Source organism: Phoca vitulina, unplaced genomic scaffold (genome assembly GCF_004348235.1).
Source record: "Phoca vitulina isolate PV1807 unplaced genomic scaffold, GSC_HSeal_1.0 scaffold27, whole genome shotgun sequence".
NCBI classification, from domain to species: domain Eukaryota; kingdom Metazoa; phylum Chordata; class Mammalia; order Carnivora; family Phocidae; genus Phoca; species Phoca vitulina.
This window is the reverse complement of record NW_022589730.1, coordinates 10,529,852-10,545,404: the sequence shown is the minus strand read 5'-3', so window position 1 is coordinate 10,545,404 and position 15,553 is coordinate 10,529,852. Positions and strand designations below refer to the sequence as shown.

General features: G+C 32.2%; 1 protein-coding gene across 2 annotated transcripts in view; it reads right to left on the bottom strand.

Annotated features, from left to right (window-relative positions):
• CDH19 (cadherin 19) overlaps positions 1–15,553 on the bottom strand; it is a 106,934-nt gene that overhangs the window by 70,985 nt on the left and 20,396 nt on the right. For both annotated transcript variants that reach the window (XM_032422681.1, XM_032422682.1), the window contains exons 2-3: positions 5,238–5,539; positions 1,670–1,964 (exon numbers count right to left, since the gene is read on the bottom strand). In XM_032422681.1, coding sequence (XP_032278572.1) covers positions 1,670–1,964; positions 5,238–5,432 — 490 coding nt within the window. In that variant the 5' untranslated portion in view covers positions 5,433–5,539. The remainder of the gene's footprint in view (positions 1–1,669; positions 1,965–5,237; positions 5,540–15,553) is intronic.

Sequence of the window (15,553 nt, the reverse complement as noted above, 5' to 3'; positions counted from 1 at the left end):
TGCCTACATGCTTGCTATATGACAATAACTCCCATATTAATAATTAATATATACAATCTTCATCATACTATATGGGAATATTTTCTTAGAACATGACATGACTGGATTCTCTGTAATCAACTTCAAATATCATCTCCTAAAATGTCCCTTCCTCCAGTCAGTTAATCATCATCATACCTCACCCATAATTAATACATTCATACATAGAGCATCAAATACCACCTTATTTAAAATAGCTACTGTTTGTGTGTTATAACTAAAATATAAGTTTCATACTAGCAATTACCTCCAAAATGACATTTCAAAAATTCTTCTAGTAAATGTTAGGTCCATAATGTATGCTATTTAAGAAAGAGAAGGAGGAGTGGGAGGAGGAAGTGAATGAGGAGGAGAAGTATGGAGTGGGAAGAAGAAAGTTTCATTGCCTACCTACCAAATAGAAAAAATATCAATGTGTCATTTACATCTAATGATAATTGGTCCTGATACATATTCACAGCTAAATTTGTTTATGCTGTAAAGACCTATGTTCTGAACACATGTAGAAAGAAGTTTTTAAATTGTTTCCTGGAATGTTAAAAAACAAGAATCAGGAAAAAATACAATAGAATATACAATTTTAGATTTGGTGGCTAATAAATGTTTAGGTAAAGCAATTTTAAAGTATGTTAGCATAATTTAAAATGACCATTATGGAATAGAATTTATCACACTTAAGTAAATTTTATGAACTTAATTTTACTACATATTGTGCTATCAAAACTTTCTGACTCAATGAGTGAACAAATTTTGCATAGCCACACCATAATTTTCTCTCTATTAGAAAGACATTTCTGATTTTCAATGCATTCAGTTCTTATATCTTATGGAAAGCACTTGCTTCTAGATGCATTACATTTAAAATATTTATAAAAATAGCATTGGAATGGAAAGGAACTTTGAAAATAAATACAGTTGCACAGAGCTTTTCAACCACTTTGTTTTGTTTTTAGTCTTTATGGTCTATGATTTTGATGCATAGAGTAATTGTGTCTTATAAATTGGCTTCTACTACTTAAACATGCATATTTTTCAGGATGACCTTATGTGCTTTTTTAAGATACAAAATTATATCTTGTTCTGGAAAATGCGTTTTTATAATGGGGAAACTAGTAAGTGAATAAGCTGAAGAATTTTATAAATCACTAAAACATAATTTTTTTTAAAGATTTATTTATTTATGAGAGAGAGAGAGAGAGAGAGAAGGAGAGAGGGAGAGAGCACGAGCAGGGGGAGCGGCAGGCAGAGGGAGAGAGAGAAGCAGGCTCCGGTGCTGAGTAGGGAGCCCAATGAGGGAATCAATCCCAGGACCCTGGGATCATGACCTGAGCTGAAGGCAGATGCTTAACTGACTGAGCCACCCAGGCATCCCTAAAACATACGTGTTTAACCCCTGTTTCTTGCCTTGAAGACCGAGATATTTTAACAAGACAAATAATGTATTTATATATGGTACCATTGTTTACAAAATTTAAATGATAGTCTAATTTTTTAAATATTTTAGTTAACATGTTTGTAGAAGGAAGTACAAGTGTTGAACTTTAAATAATTCACTTCCAAAACATATGCTCAAAATTTTAAATCTGTTGTCATTGTTAATATATCTTTGATGTAAATTAATATGCAATACCTTCTGGAGACATCTCTGGTACAATGGCCTCATAAGGTTCATCTAGGAATTTTGGTTCATTGTCATTGATATCCGAAACTCTGATGACAAACTCAGACTCAGGTTCCACAGCCCTTCCAGTAGTGCTGTCTATTACCTGGGCTCTTAGAGTGTAGAGGGACCGTTCCTCTCTATCAAGCTTCTGGACGGCATATATGTCACCTGTTCTCTCATCAATGACAAAAATACTTCCAGCTCCAGCTCCCAAAAGCTTGTACTGGAAAGAGTTGTTTCCATTGTCTAAATCAGATCTTAGCTGAAAGTGCAAAGAGGGATAATTTAGTTTCCAGACATGTTTAAATGGACAAATCAATTTTAACAATTTTATTTTCATGTCTGTTAATTTTTCCCCAAGTTAATAACTCCATGTAATTCCCATAGTATATTAAATCAGGTGAAATATTAATTTTAAGATTAAATTCTATCATCAGGCAGAGGATTCTGAAATTTCAATGTAAATCACTATATAAATTTTATTACTCTAAATGGATTATTCTAATTAGAAACTATAATAATTGAAAAACAAAGTACCTTTCATAAATTATGCACAACAAAGTTGGTTCATGTTTACTCTATGATTACATTCTTGGTCACTAAAACCATAATCTCAAATATTTGTATTAGATTGGGATCTAGAGACAGATAGGAAGATAATATTCTAGATAAATCTAAACAGTGATGTTCTATCCCTAGGCTAAAAACACATAGGGAACATGAAAATATTACCAGGAAAATAAGGGAGCATGTTGAGAAGATAATGAGAGCCTCAGCTATCCTTGTTGGCATTTGTAACATGCCATAAAATCTACAAGTTGCTTTGTATATGATTTCCCAATTAATCCTCATAACATCGTGAAATATATATTATTGATATAATCATTTATACCGAGAAAGAGAGACTGAAAATTATTAAAACTTTCACAAGAGTCATGGTTTTTGTATAGGTTTGTATAGATTTAGACAACAGGTCTGTCTGACCCCAGAGACTCTACTGCTCTGAGTTTTGCCAAATTAGATCTAACTCTTTCTAACATATTCAACTCAATTCTCAAATACATCTTTTCTTCTTGTGCCCTCATTATTTTTATTTTTCAAAAGCAAATTTGTTCATTCATAGTGTTAATAGAATTGTGAATTTTATATATAAAAACAAGGGTTATTATGATATAGGTAACATTGGTTGGTTGGTTTTTCATATCTAAATTATTTTTACATATAAAGAAGAAGTATGCCATAATCCCCTAAATATTGTGAATCCATAGTTTTCTTGAGTCATCATTTATGAATATGTCCTTCTTCAAAGTAAGAGCTTCTCCGAAAATTTACAAAGCTAACCAAAGAAATACAATCTTAAACAAATTCATAACTGTTCTGATAGTTCAAGGTAAAATGACTAATTAATACATTTCTCTGTGATTGGGTAGAATATCTGAAGATATCTAAAGCAATTAATTTTAATAATTTTAATAATGTGTTGAATAACACTGCTATTCATTGAAAGAAACAGATTGGGAATAATAATAAAGAGATAAAAAAGTGTTATAGCTCTTTTAATTTGATAGCTCTTGATTACTCATAAGATAAAAAGGAAGTTTCCATGACTTACTAACAAGAAATGTAGGGAAACAAATGTCCTTTCCAATAAGTATATCAAATGAAAGTAAGGTATGGCTATGTTTTTCAAATATCATTTTGATACAGTTTGAAAATGTGATTCAATATCAGAATGATGATAAATCAAATTTAGTAATGAATAAATGTATTCCAAGTATATATACACAGTATAATTTTCATGAATCAGTGAGCTTGATCTTTTTAAGGACTCAGATTTAAGTAAAAAAAAAAAAAAATATATATATATATATATATATATATTTACTTATTTTTTTAAACATCAGCCTCTTAATGTCACAAAATGTATAAGTTAAAAACATTTTAATTTTATGAAATCTGTATTATTATATTTTCTGTATTTCTATTCAAAAATATTTTTTCAATTAGTCAGTTACTATTGATTCAGCAAATCAATATGCCTTTAATTTTTTACTTAATTGTGTTTTCCAAATTTAATCTCTGTTAATAAACAGTTCAAAAAGAAAGTGATCTGGACACATCAACTACATTTTAGTTTTACCAGCTCTTTAACTACAACACCTAAATATTCATTCTTACTCTCTCTTAAACCAGTTACCTGTATGTTATTTAAGACTAATGACATTGTTTCAGGGGAAACATCTGTTAGATTATTTTCATAAGTATTTTTACAGAATGAAAAAAATAGGGAAAACCTATCACAATGTGAAAGGAGGCAACAGGAGATGTGCCTGGAGCACAAAAACAAAAACCAGAAAATGTGACAGTCAGCCAGGGAGGTAGTCTCTGCTCTGATTGTACTGATGCACTTCCCTGTAGAGCCTTATTCACTAAAAGTCACCAGCCTCTGTTAGTCTGTCACCCCGCTCATTGATGGGAGAGCTTATAGGGCTCTGTGGAGTTCACTGTAAATGTGGCTACAGAGACTCAGTCAACTAGCAGACACTTAACTATGGATCTCATTTGTGCCATCCTGCCTCTGATTTACCTGCAGTCATCTTAGAGAATAAAAAGATGTGAAATGTGATTCAAAGCAGGCACACATACATACACAAATGTTTGAAATCTGTTTGCCTAAGATCCTAATCTGAACCTTTGGTTGAATATACACATATACATTTGCTGGATGGGATAGATGAACTCCTTTGGAATCTGGACATCACGCTAACACTGCAGCTCTCCTGAAAGAGCTAGGAAAAGGGAGTTAATGAATTTTGAGTGCTTCACCCTTTGGGCCCAATTAAATTTTAGTGCCAGTTAATTGGTGGTTAAACTTATTTCAGTTCATTCGTCTAGAGAAAGATCCTTACAGAAAAGGACATGGTATTGTAATTACCTCTGTTTAAAGAAAATTGAATAGTAATAAAAACCAAAAACATAAATAAGGAATGTTCTATCTCATTAAGGAAATTAAAAAATATATATATATATATATTCTTATAAGAAAGTAAAAATAATCATTCTTTATCCTTCATAATCAAATGAAGTGTGTAGGCTCTTGAAGCTACTTAGCTGTAAAAGGGTTTGGTATTAATCTGCTTCATGAAAAATTAATGATGGGTAAATCAACACCTACTGAGCATAATAGAAAATCAGGCTAAATACTGTTGGTAGACGTTATTATTCTCAGTGTGGTTGCTTTGATCCATTACCAAAAATAACACCATCAAATTTCCAGATGTTGATAAATGAGGGCAGTATTTTCATATGGGAGAAAAAAGTGAAATTTGAAATTCAGAGCTTTTCTTCTTCCTCAAGTTTTGCAAATATTTTAGGTGCTTGAAAATCTGAAACAATTAATTAGGCTGATGTCTGAAGCTTTCTAAGGGTTCCACTGAGAAAATGTAGAATTCATCAAATGCCTTAAAACTTCCTCAACCCATCCATTTAGATTTACATAATGTTATTTCCTGTAACACTTTCATAAAATCAGTACCTGGCCAATGTGATAATTAGTCTTATTCATTTCCTCTGGTACAAAAAACTGGTTCCACATCCAACCACGCTTCACTCTGAAATGAGAACCCACTGGGTGCTTAACTTCGTCTGTTGTAGAGATTTCTGTTGCTGTAAAGCAAGGCCATATGAGAGGAATTCCCAACATGAAAGGTAGCAATAAGCAACAATTCATTCTGCTCTTTTGATTCCAACTGGTATTCTTCAGAGGAAAGAGTAGTTGCAAACAAAAACTGTATGTTCCTTTATAATCTTTTTAAGTCTTAGGTATCTTTCATATTCCTAAAGAACAAGAAACAAAACAAAATTTTACATTTAAAAATAACATTTTCTCACATAATTGCTAACGTAAGGGTACAACTTTTGCATTCATAAAAATGGAACAACAATATACATTTAATTTATCTTCCAATTAAGCTAGTTATATTCTGTAGCTCAGCAATAATTTGAATGGTATAATTAGAAACTTCTGCTCAAGCACTGTCCATTTTAATCTGTAGCCATAAATCTGCCTGAAGGTTGAAAAGTTAGTCTGGCAATCTCCTTGATTGATAGCTGACACTGAGATAGATTTTTTCTTTAATTTAATCTGCTTACATCTTCCATTCTATCTTGGTAAAACTCAACAGTCAAGCCAGGGGAAAAAAATGTGATCTTTCTCCTTTTTCTAAATAGCAATAAGTTTCCTAATCCAATTTCCCAAGTTATAGTATCTTATCTCGTATTAAATAGACAAAATGACAATTCAGTTTGAAACCTGGGGGATTTAATTATCAGTTATATTGATGTTATAAAACACTCTGTGAACAGAAAGCCCATGCAAGATATTTACCATTTTATATTATGAAAGATATGAAAATAAATGTTTTTCATCTTAACAAAGAGATGATGCTATTTTTAGAAAATAAATAACAAAAAATATAGTGCCTGGGTAAAAATGGCTGTTTATAATATACAAGACGGAGATAAAAGATATCTTCTATTACTAAAATAGAAAAAGAGAAACTTCAACTACTGAATTTTACATGTAAAACTTTCCATTTAACTGATACTGATCATACCAACTCTCTTTGAAATGACTAGTAATTCTCACCCTTATAGGAAATTGAATAGCTCTGCATTTACCACACTGAAACAGCACTCCATATAACCAAATTGGATTTGTTTATCTGGGACTCATGAAGAAAAATAATTTTGTCAGGTCTACAATGTAGCTGAATACTACATAATCAACAGAAAAGCCAGAGTCCCTGTTTCTGTTAGGAGCTTTCTACATGATCTCACTTTGAATCTCCACAAATTTTTGAACAACCGCCAAGAGATATTTTAGGTCTTTGACTCTTGTTAGAAAGAGTCATTAAAAAACACCTAATTAAGAAAGCACGTTGTTATAAATGGGGATACTGTGGTACCTCTGAGTTCCTTCAAGTAGATGTTTTCTTTGTTATATATTTACTTAATGAAGGCCATGAAGAACTTCAACTGAGGTGAGAATTAAAGATGAATTTCATTCTTACGTTGAATATTTGAAACTTAAATACGGAAAACTATCACTAACAGTGGTGTGAAGTGTAATTATAATGTTGGGTAAATGTATTTGTGTCAATTTTAGATTATATTTTCATTCATCTAGGGAAAAAAGTGAGGGATTTTAGGGAAGATACTGTTTTAGATTAAAAGATACTTAAAACACAAAAGAACAAGTGTAAAATAAGGACATTGTCTAGAACTTAATTTGTACAAACCTATTTTTATATTTACATTTTTTATGAATTTGTGAAAATCCAATATGATAATTCAATATCTTGAGATGATAAAAAACATTGTGGATTTTGTTAGTTATAGAAGTTTCTTTGTGGTTATATAAAAACATTTTTTTGATCATGTATACTGAAACATGTTGGTGTTGGAAATAAGATGATGTCTAGAATTTTTTTAAAAACATTTCAGAAACAGTAGGAGCTCAGGTAAAACCATTGAGGCAAAGCCTTGATAATTAATTCTTGAAATTAGGTCATGAGCATTTGCATAGCTATTATTTTATTCTTCATTTGGGTTTAAAACTTATAAATTAAAACAACAAAAATACAATTTACTCTGTATTTTTAAAATCAATATGGTGGACAAAAATCATTAAATAATTTAATATCAGCTATTCATGAGAACTCACAAAAAAAACAAACAAAACCCTTATACAATGCTGATGAAATTGAAAATTTGGACAATTATTTTGAGGAATAGTTTGGCCAAATCTACTATATTTAAAAATTAGTTGAATCTATAAACTAACAGCTATTCTTTTTTACTGCTTTATATCTAGAGAAACTTTCAAATTTGTCCACTGTGAGGCAAATATAAATTGGGTTAATTTGAAAAATATGTATAGAAAAAGTTCAGATCAGGGAACTATATGATACCAATTATAAAGTGTTTCAAAATTATAAGATGATGCTGTATGAGACTGTTGTCATACATAAGTTCTGTAAAGTAAGTCTAGGAAAAGAAAAATGATACACAAAATTTATTATTGTAATTACCATGTTAGTAGGAAGAGAAATTGGTTTAAAGATTGAGGTTTAGAAATATGTCTCTTTTTTCTCCCTCTCAACAATCTCAAGTAAATATGTCAAATAATAACGCTCATTAAATCTGGGTGATTTTTCTACCATATGTTAGATTTTTTTTTTTCAGATATAGTACATGATTGAAATATTTTACAGTTAAATTTAAAACTAAAAGTTAAACTATTGTTATTTTACAATCCTAAATCATAACAAAACAGATAGGAGTACCCTTTTATTTGAACCTCTTAATATAAAAATACAAGAATGAAATGGTAGCAATAGGTATGTCTGAATTATGAAATATTATGGCTTTGTTTATACTCTTCTAGATGCCAAATTGTCTATAATGGTCATACGTTTAAGGGAAGGGAAAATGTTTCAAGTAATGATCCACTTCTGATTGAAGAGTGTTGACAAGCTGTGTGCAGTGCCAGGCTGAGAAATATTCAGGCACCGTCTGGGCTAATAAGGAAAAATGCTATCAATTAGTATGTCTGAAATGGGCCCTAGAGAAACAAGCAGTGATATTTCCGCCCTATATCTCCAATTCTGCTGATATTTTCCAGTCAGGTGAATGTACGGATGAAAACCTGCATAAGATTTCAATATGGAAAAAAAATGCTAATACTGTGTCTCATGTTGTTTAGATTTAATCTCATTGCCAGTAACTAGGCATATTTATAAATATTAAATAAAATGTAGAGTGAACTATATTTCATTACCTATCTTGAAAATATATATTTCAAAATATATAATGTATACAAATTAAGTGACATTGCTGTTAACACAAAATTACAAAATAATATTAATATTTGAATAACAGTATTATAAAATATAAAATATTGTGTTCAAATAGGATCATATAATTTTAGTATTAAAAATTGTATTTTCTCTAAAGCATTACATTTACATATGAAGAAATTTCTATTAAGACATTTTAAGTGACCTGTCCAGTAGCAAATAGTTATTTACCAGTGGAAGTAAGATTGGAAATCTAATCTTTTTTTTTTTTTAAAGATTTTATTTATTTATTTGACAGAGAGAGACACAGCAAGAGAGGGAACACAAGCAGGGGGAGTGGGAGAGGGAAGCAGGCCTCCCGCGGAGCAGGGAGCCCAATGCGGGGCTCGATCCCAGGACCCTGGGATCATGACCTGAGCCAAAGGCAGACGCTTAATGACTGAGCCACCCAGGTGCCCCGGAAATCTAATCTTAAGGGCATGGAGTATTCACTGTGCTTTACTGAAGAAAGAAAACATGTAGATGTCTAAAAAAGTGCATGGCATCTGTCACTGATAGTTCACCTTATTTAAATTAACTAAATATATGGAAATTGCATTTGAACGTCTGGACCAGTCTTGAAACTAGACATAATAAAATGTTTTCTATTATCTCCTTTTAGAACACCTCTTTCTCCCTGTTCTAAAGATTCTTGAGGTCAAAACAGGGAAGAATAAGTCAGAATGATGGATTTGGTGTCTGTGTGGAGGAAAAGTTGAAGCTAGGAAAATGTGGATGGGATAAATATAGAAACTTAATCCTATTTGTGATCTTTTTAAAAATCAAGTGAAACTTGGCAGCTTCATAGAGTGACACCATACATAAAGGCTTCTAAATGGCTTTCTCAGAACCACTAATAGGAAATATAGAAAGAAATGTGTGTGGATATAGCTTGCATACATAAGCGAGAAGAAACGATATTTCTGGACCAAAATTTGTAATAAACCATGTGCCAACTCTTTCTCTAGACGTAGAATGTAAAACATATTTCTTTGTCCCATTTATAAACTCTCGTTAAACATATATTTTACATATTTACTGGCAGAATTAAAAGCCTTGTGCTACAGCTAAAGCAGTATAAAGTCAGAGGGCCCGTACAAGAGCTTCTCAAGCCCACTTTGGCAGGACCTTCCCTATTCACTACTTGTGTGATGTCCTAAGATGGGGACAAGTGCCATTTCATCCCTGGACTGGCTATCGTGGACTCTGTTCTCAGTGGTGCAGAGGACTGTGGATTAATGAGCACTGTATTCAGTGCTAAGCATTGACAATATTGAGCCTGAGTGTGAAAATATTCCCCAACAAGAAGAGACAGATTCCAGTTGATGAAATACCCACTGGCAAAATACCACTTTAAAAAATCTGGTATCCCACTTTTTTCCACCCTCCACAAGTTACCAGAACGTGATTTCTCATTATTTCTAAACTAAATCACTACATGCCTCTGTACTGAAGATTCACCTAAAACGTTTTTTGGACTGTATCCTTCATTATATGTTGCCAAGGCAATTAATCTGTATAGGACTTCATTATATCTTTGCCATGTTAGTAATGATTTTAATTTCGACATTGCATGTCAACACAGTATTTCTTACACTTATTTTTCTTGTGTGATTGCAGTCAAACCTGTAAAATATTTTCTTTAGCAAATTCTCTTTTTCTTAATGTTCTTGTGAAAATATATAACATAGAAAAATAAAGCAAAAAAAAACCCCACAAAAAACAAAAAAAAGAAAAAGAAAGCAATACTTTATTTCTAATATCTAAAGAAGTATCCTAATATCACTTCATTATTCCTGGAGGTAAACCCACATATATTTATCCATGCTTTTAGTTTTACTGCATAATTTAAAAACACCGGGAATTCCCTGAATACTTTAAATCTATTCATTTGGAGAGATACCAAAAATTGGTCTCATAGTCAACAAAGAAACAAGTGAATAAAAATAAATTTCAAAATTCATATTAACATAATGTTATTTGGCCATTAAGCGTGGTGCTCTAAAGTCATTTAATGATATAGAAATATGGCTGTAACACTTTGTTAGGTGAAAGAAATACATACAAAGAAAATGATTCCATTAATTTAGGAAAAAAATATGTTGACAAGTGCAGAAAAGAAGGCCTGAAAGACTATGCCCTCAAATGCAGATAGAAACTGTGCTGCATCAAGAAATTATAAATGAATTAACATTTTCCTCATGTGTGTTACATGTGTTAATATTTAATACACGTCTACACATGACTATATAATAAATTATTAAACTATTTTACAATAGAAAAGTTTATTTAGTACTATAGTGAAGATCAAGAGATCACTCCTGACTGCCTCTGGCATTGTTCTCCCAAATTTGTTGAGAATTTGTTCCCAAATTTGTCTCACAAATTTGTTTCACAGGCAGCTTGGTAGAGTGTGGGGTCAAGGAAGAACTGAATGACTATACCAGCCTTGCCACCCACTGCTATATTACTTGACAAAGCTTTAACCTCTGGGTACCTACTCATCTCATTTGGAAAATGAGTTTAACACTAGTGCCTATCCCATGGAGTTATCTTAATTAAATGAGTTAATATGCCTAGATATTGTTTGAGAAACATTAAGTGTTGTTTAAGTGTTTTTAACTACACAAAAATAGCTACCTATAAGTGCATGGGAAAAATCTAATGATTTATTTCTAAACTTTGAAATATTCAGCTACTGTTATTTCTTCAAACAACACACATATATTAAAAAGACTTTATGAATGACTACTGCAAAAAGTGTAGGATATATGGCCCCTAATGCATGTGTTCTACATGTATTTTCAAATGATTTGAATGTCATCTTTTTTTTCTAAGCATGGCTATGTGACTATGACAAATAAATGTTGTCATGCTTGAAATAATATGTGATATTGCATGGACACATATAGGCTGAAAATGATCCCAGTGTGACTCAGAACGATTATGGTTTCAAAGAAGACTAATTATGACTGAAGGGATGAAAAATATTATAATCTATGCACTTATACAGTTTGTAACTGAATATAATTATGAATTGTCTTTTCTATGACCTCTTCTTGGTTACATAAAGATAACTATTCCATCTGTGAAAACTTATAAAAATATAATGTATTCTGGAAGACTTGTGGAAAGCTAAAACTAAGCTCAACTAAGTCAGCTTCTCATAGAGAAAAACAGATGGCAATTATTATAATGTCTCCATCTTTAGAAAACTGTGAGTGGCTTGGTCAAAATGATATATCAAAAGACTAATAATTTGCAATGGTCAGGAAGTTCTAAAGCTTAGGGGAAAAAAGAAAACTCTCAAAATCATGGTTTCTAAAATGCTACTTAAAAATAAGATAAAACATTTCTCTTTGTCAATTTATTTTCTTAAGCTTTTGTTTAAATTCTAGTTAGTTAACATATAGTGTAGTATTGGTTTCAGAAGTAGAATTTGGAGATTCATCATTCATCACTTAACAATAACACCCAGTGTTCATCACAAGTGCCCTCCTTAATACCCACCCCCATCTAGTCCGTGCCCCACCCACCTCCCCTCCAGTAACCCTCAGTTTGTTCTCCATTTAAATAAGCATGTCTAACTTTTGATATCAAGATCCAAATGTGTGAAGCAAGCAAATTTTATAAAACTTCAGTGTGAAACAGAGTAAAATGCAGTTCTTGGGGCTGTGATTGGTTAAATTATTACAGGGGAAGTATTTAGAGATTCTTTTCTCTCTTAATTCAAGGAGTTATATATTTATAGAAAGAAAAAAATGGAGGCTTTGAAATGTGTATTAACACTCCTCTTTTATCAAGTCCCTTTATAATGACTGTTAGAGCAGCAGCATGGGTGGTTGGTGACAGGTTATAGACTACACCTCTAAGTCTAATTTTTTAATATTACAGACACTGCCTCAATATTCATTCCAAAAAAAAGGTACTGTATATTTGTGTAAACCTATTTAAAACCTTGTCTACTTAAACACAAAAGGAAGTATATTAATGCTGGGAAATGTTAGGTTGTTGAACTGTTTCAGCTGAAATATCTTGGGATATCTCTATTGTCGGTTATATTAATTCCCAACTTCATGTCTGCCTTTATATTTAATTTTATAGATATATATATTTTTTTACTTCAGTCAGTTTTATTTTAATCATTTAATATTATTTTAGCCTTTAATTAAGTATTTTGAATCTTATAATCAGTGCTTAAAAACATCTGCAATTCCAGACATTGAAATTTTGCTTCTCTGGATCTACTGCCTTGGGCCCATGACTATCACTCACTTCAAGGTGCCGATGTATCCCAGCACTCAGACTAATGTGAGGTAGTACAAGTAAGAGGATCAATAAATAACACAGAAAAAGCACTAACAAAACATAATGGCCAACAGGATTTCAAGAGAGATTGTGTACGGAATGTCAAAGGTAGGTTTAGAAATACTGAGGTAGCTACCTGCAAAACTTACAGGCGAAGGTTCTAAGTGAGCACTCGGTGATTCCACACCCAGAATTGTCATTGTTATCATGATATCTTCCCTTTCATCCCATTGCTCTAAGAAAAGCTTGCCTTTAATTCTTCAGGATTTCATAATCCATCCCTAACCTCTGGATGATTAGTAAACTGAAATGGCAGGGAGGAGACATCAGAGAGTAATAAAAATAACATCTTTTAATCCCTGTGGGAGACATACTATTGTTTATCAATATCATTCCTACAATTTTGCAGGGTTATGTGATTAGTTTCCTAACCATTCATAAGTAATTGATGGCTTTCACTTCAGAAATGGAGCAGTGAAAGGCCTTGTCTTTATCCCTCCCTTCTTTTGGCAATCAGATATTCTAGCTATGAGACAGTAGAAGCTCAATCAAGCTTAGAGCACTGGCAATTGTATGGAACTCAATATTGTACCCTCATGACTCTCATTAAATATTTGTGGTATGAGGTTACTGCCAAGTGGGTAGTTACTTGGCTACATAGCCTAGCACCCTAATAAAACTCCCAACTATATTCCTGGAACCATAATATGTACTTCATGTTTTCTCTTGTTAATTTTCTTTGTAATTCTGTGAAAAACTAATTATTAACGTCCATTTAAAAAGAGAAAAAGATCAAAGTGAGCCTATATAAACTAATGAAAAAAAGGAGTCACAAAGGCCAGCTATAGATATTAACTGGAATAAAGTCTTGTCACAGTAATAAAAGAGATAAAAATACCTAACCTGAAAGAATACAAGAAGTTGAATAGGGTCAGAGTTGGGGAGAAATATGATGTGCCCAGGGACAAGTACATTTGCATATTAATTTCAAAAACATTATTCCAGAAAACAGTCCAAGTTAAGCCATTTCCAAGTTAAGATATTAAGGCTAGTTAAATAGGGTAAAAATCTCCATAACTTGTATAATTCAGCTATTCCTTCCTGTGTATATGTCAAGCTTTGGTTTCGCTGTCAACCCAGTCTTGATTTTTCTAGGATATTTGATCCACAATTTTAGGTACTGAATTAATTATTCGGCCATTTGCTCACTAATTATTTATTTATTTATTTTTTAAGATTTTATTTATTTATTTTAGAGAGAGAGAGAGAGCATGAGCAGGGGAGAGTGGCAGAGGGAAAGAGAAAGAGAGAGAGAGAAGCCGACTCCCGGTTGAGCGCAGGGCTCACAAAGGGCTTCATCTCACAACCCTGAGATCATGACCTGAACTGAAATCAAGAGTTGGACACTTAATTGACCTGGGCCACCTAGGCAGCCCCCTCATGAATTTTAAAGCAAATACTTAAAATCTTTCATACTGAGTTTAATTTTTCCTTGTGATTTCAAATATTAACCTTTTTTAATGTTGATATTCCGAATATTAAAACATAGATATACCTAAATCTCCAATAGTACTAATAATTATATTTCTTCCTTCTCTTACCCACTAACCCAATGGTTAAATCCTAACCTCCTAATAATTACCTGATAGATTCAATTCAACTTATTTAGTTCAGGAAAAATGAATTGAATTATTATGGGTGGACACTTGTATGTCCAGTCCTGTAAATTTCTACTCCCTATTTCAAATCCAGAGCCTATAACCACACGTTTGAGTTGAGTGCCATAGAGGAAACTTTGAAAAGTCAAGTGCACATGGGATGCAGTGGGCGATAGCCAAGGGCTCTCTTATTTCACAACACCAAATAACAAATCATTCCTACACTATCTTTTTTGGCATTAGGATATTAGATCTATATAAATTGAGTTGAGGAATTATCGTGATTTGGATCACTGTATCATGTTTTATGAGAGTAGATTTGGTTTTAATTGATCCTAAGTAAATTTTATCTTTATAATTAGTTGAATCTGATTCATTTTTAATTTTTATGACTGGAAGTAATCAAAGTTGCATTATACACACAAACAAAAATTGTGTCTAAACAAATAGAAAGGGGCACCTGGGTGGCTCAGTCTGTTGGGTGTCTGCCTTCGGCTCAGGTTGTGATCAAGCCCCATGTCCGGCTCCCTGCTCAGTGGGAAGCCTGCTTCTCCCTCTACCCCACTGCTCATGCTCTCTCTTAAATAAATAAATAAAATTTAAAAAAATAAACAAGTAGAAAGAACACTTCATTTATTTCAGGGCTCATGCTGTGTGTGTGTGTGTGAATTCTATACAGCTTGACGACTAAATTATAATTCATGTAGATATGCCACTGATCCACCAATTAGAAAATATAATATATATCACAAATTTCCTTTATTATCAGTTTAATCCAAATGAATTCATAGCTTTCAGATAGTATAGAACCAATAAGTAATGACTTTCAATCCTAAAAATATACAACAAATTTAGGAAAGCAAAAACTTCAAAGGATGATGAATAAGGTACACTTTTGGAGATTTCTTTCTCTTTCTTTTTTTAAAAAAGATTTATTTATTTATCTTAGAGAAAGTGTTAGTGGGGGGAGGGGCAAAGGAAGAGGG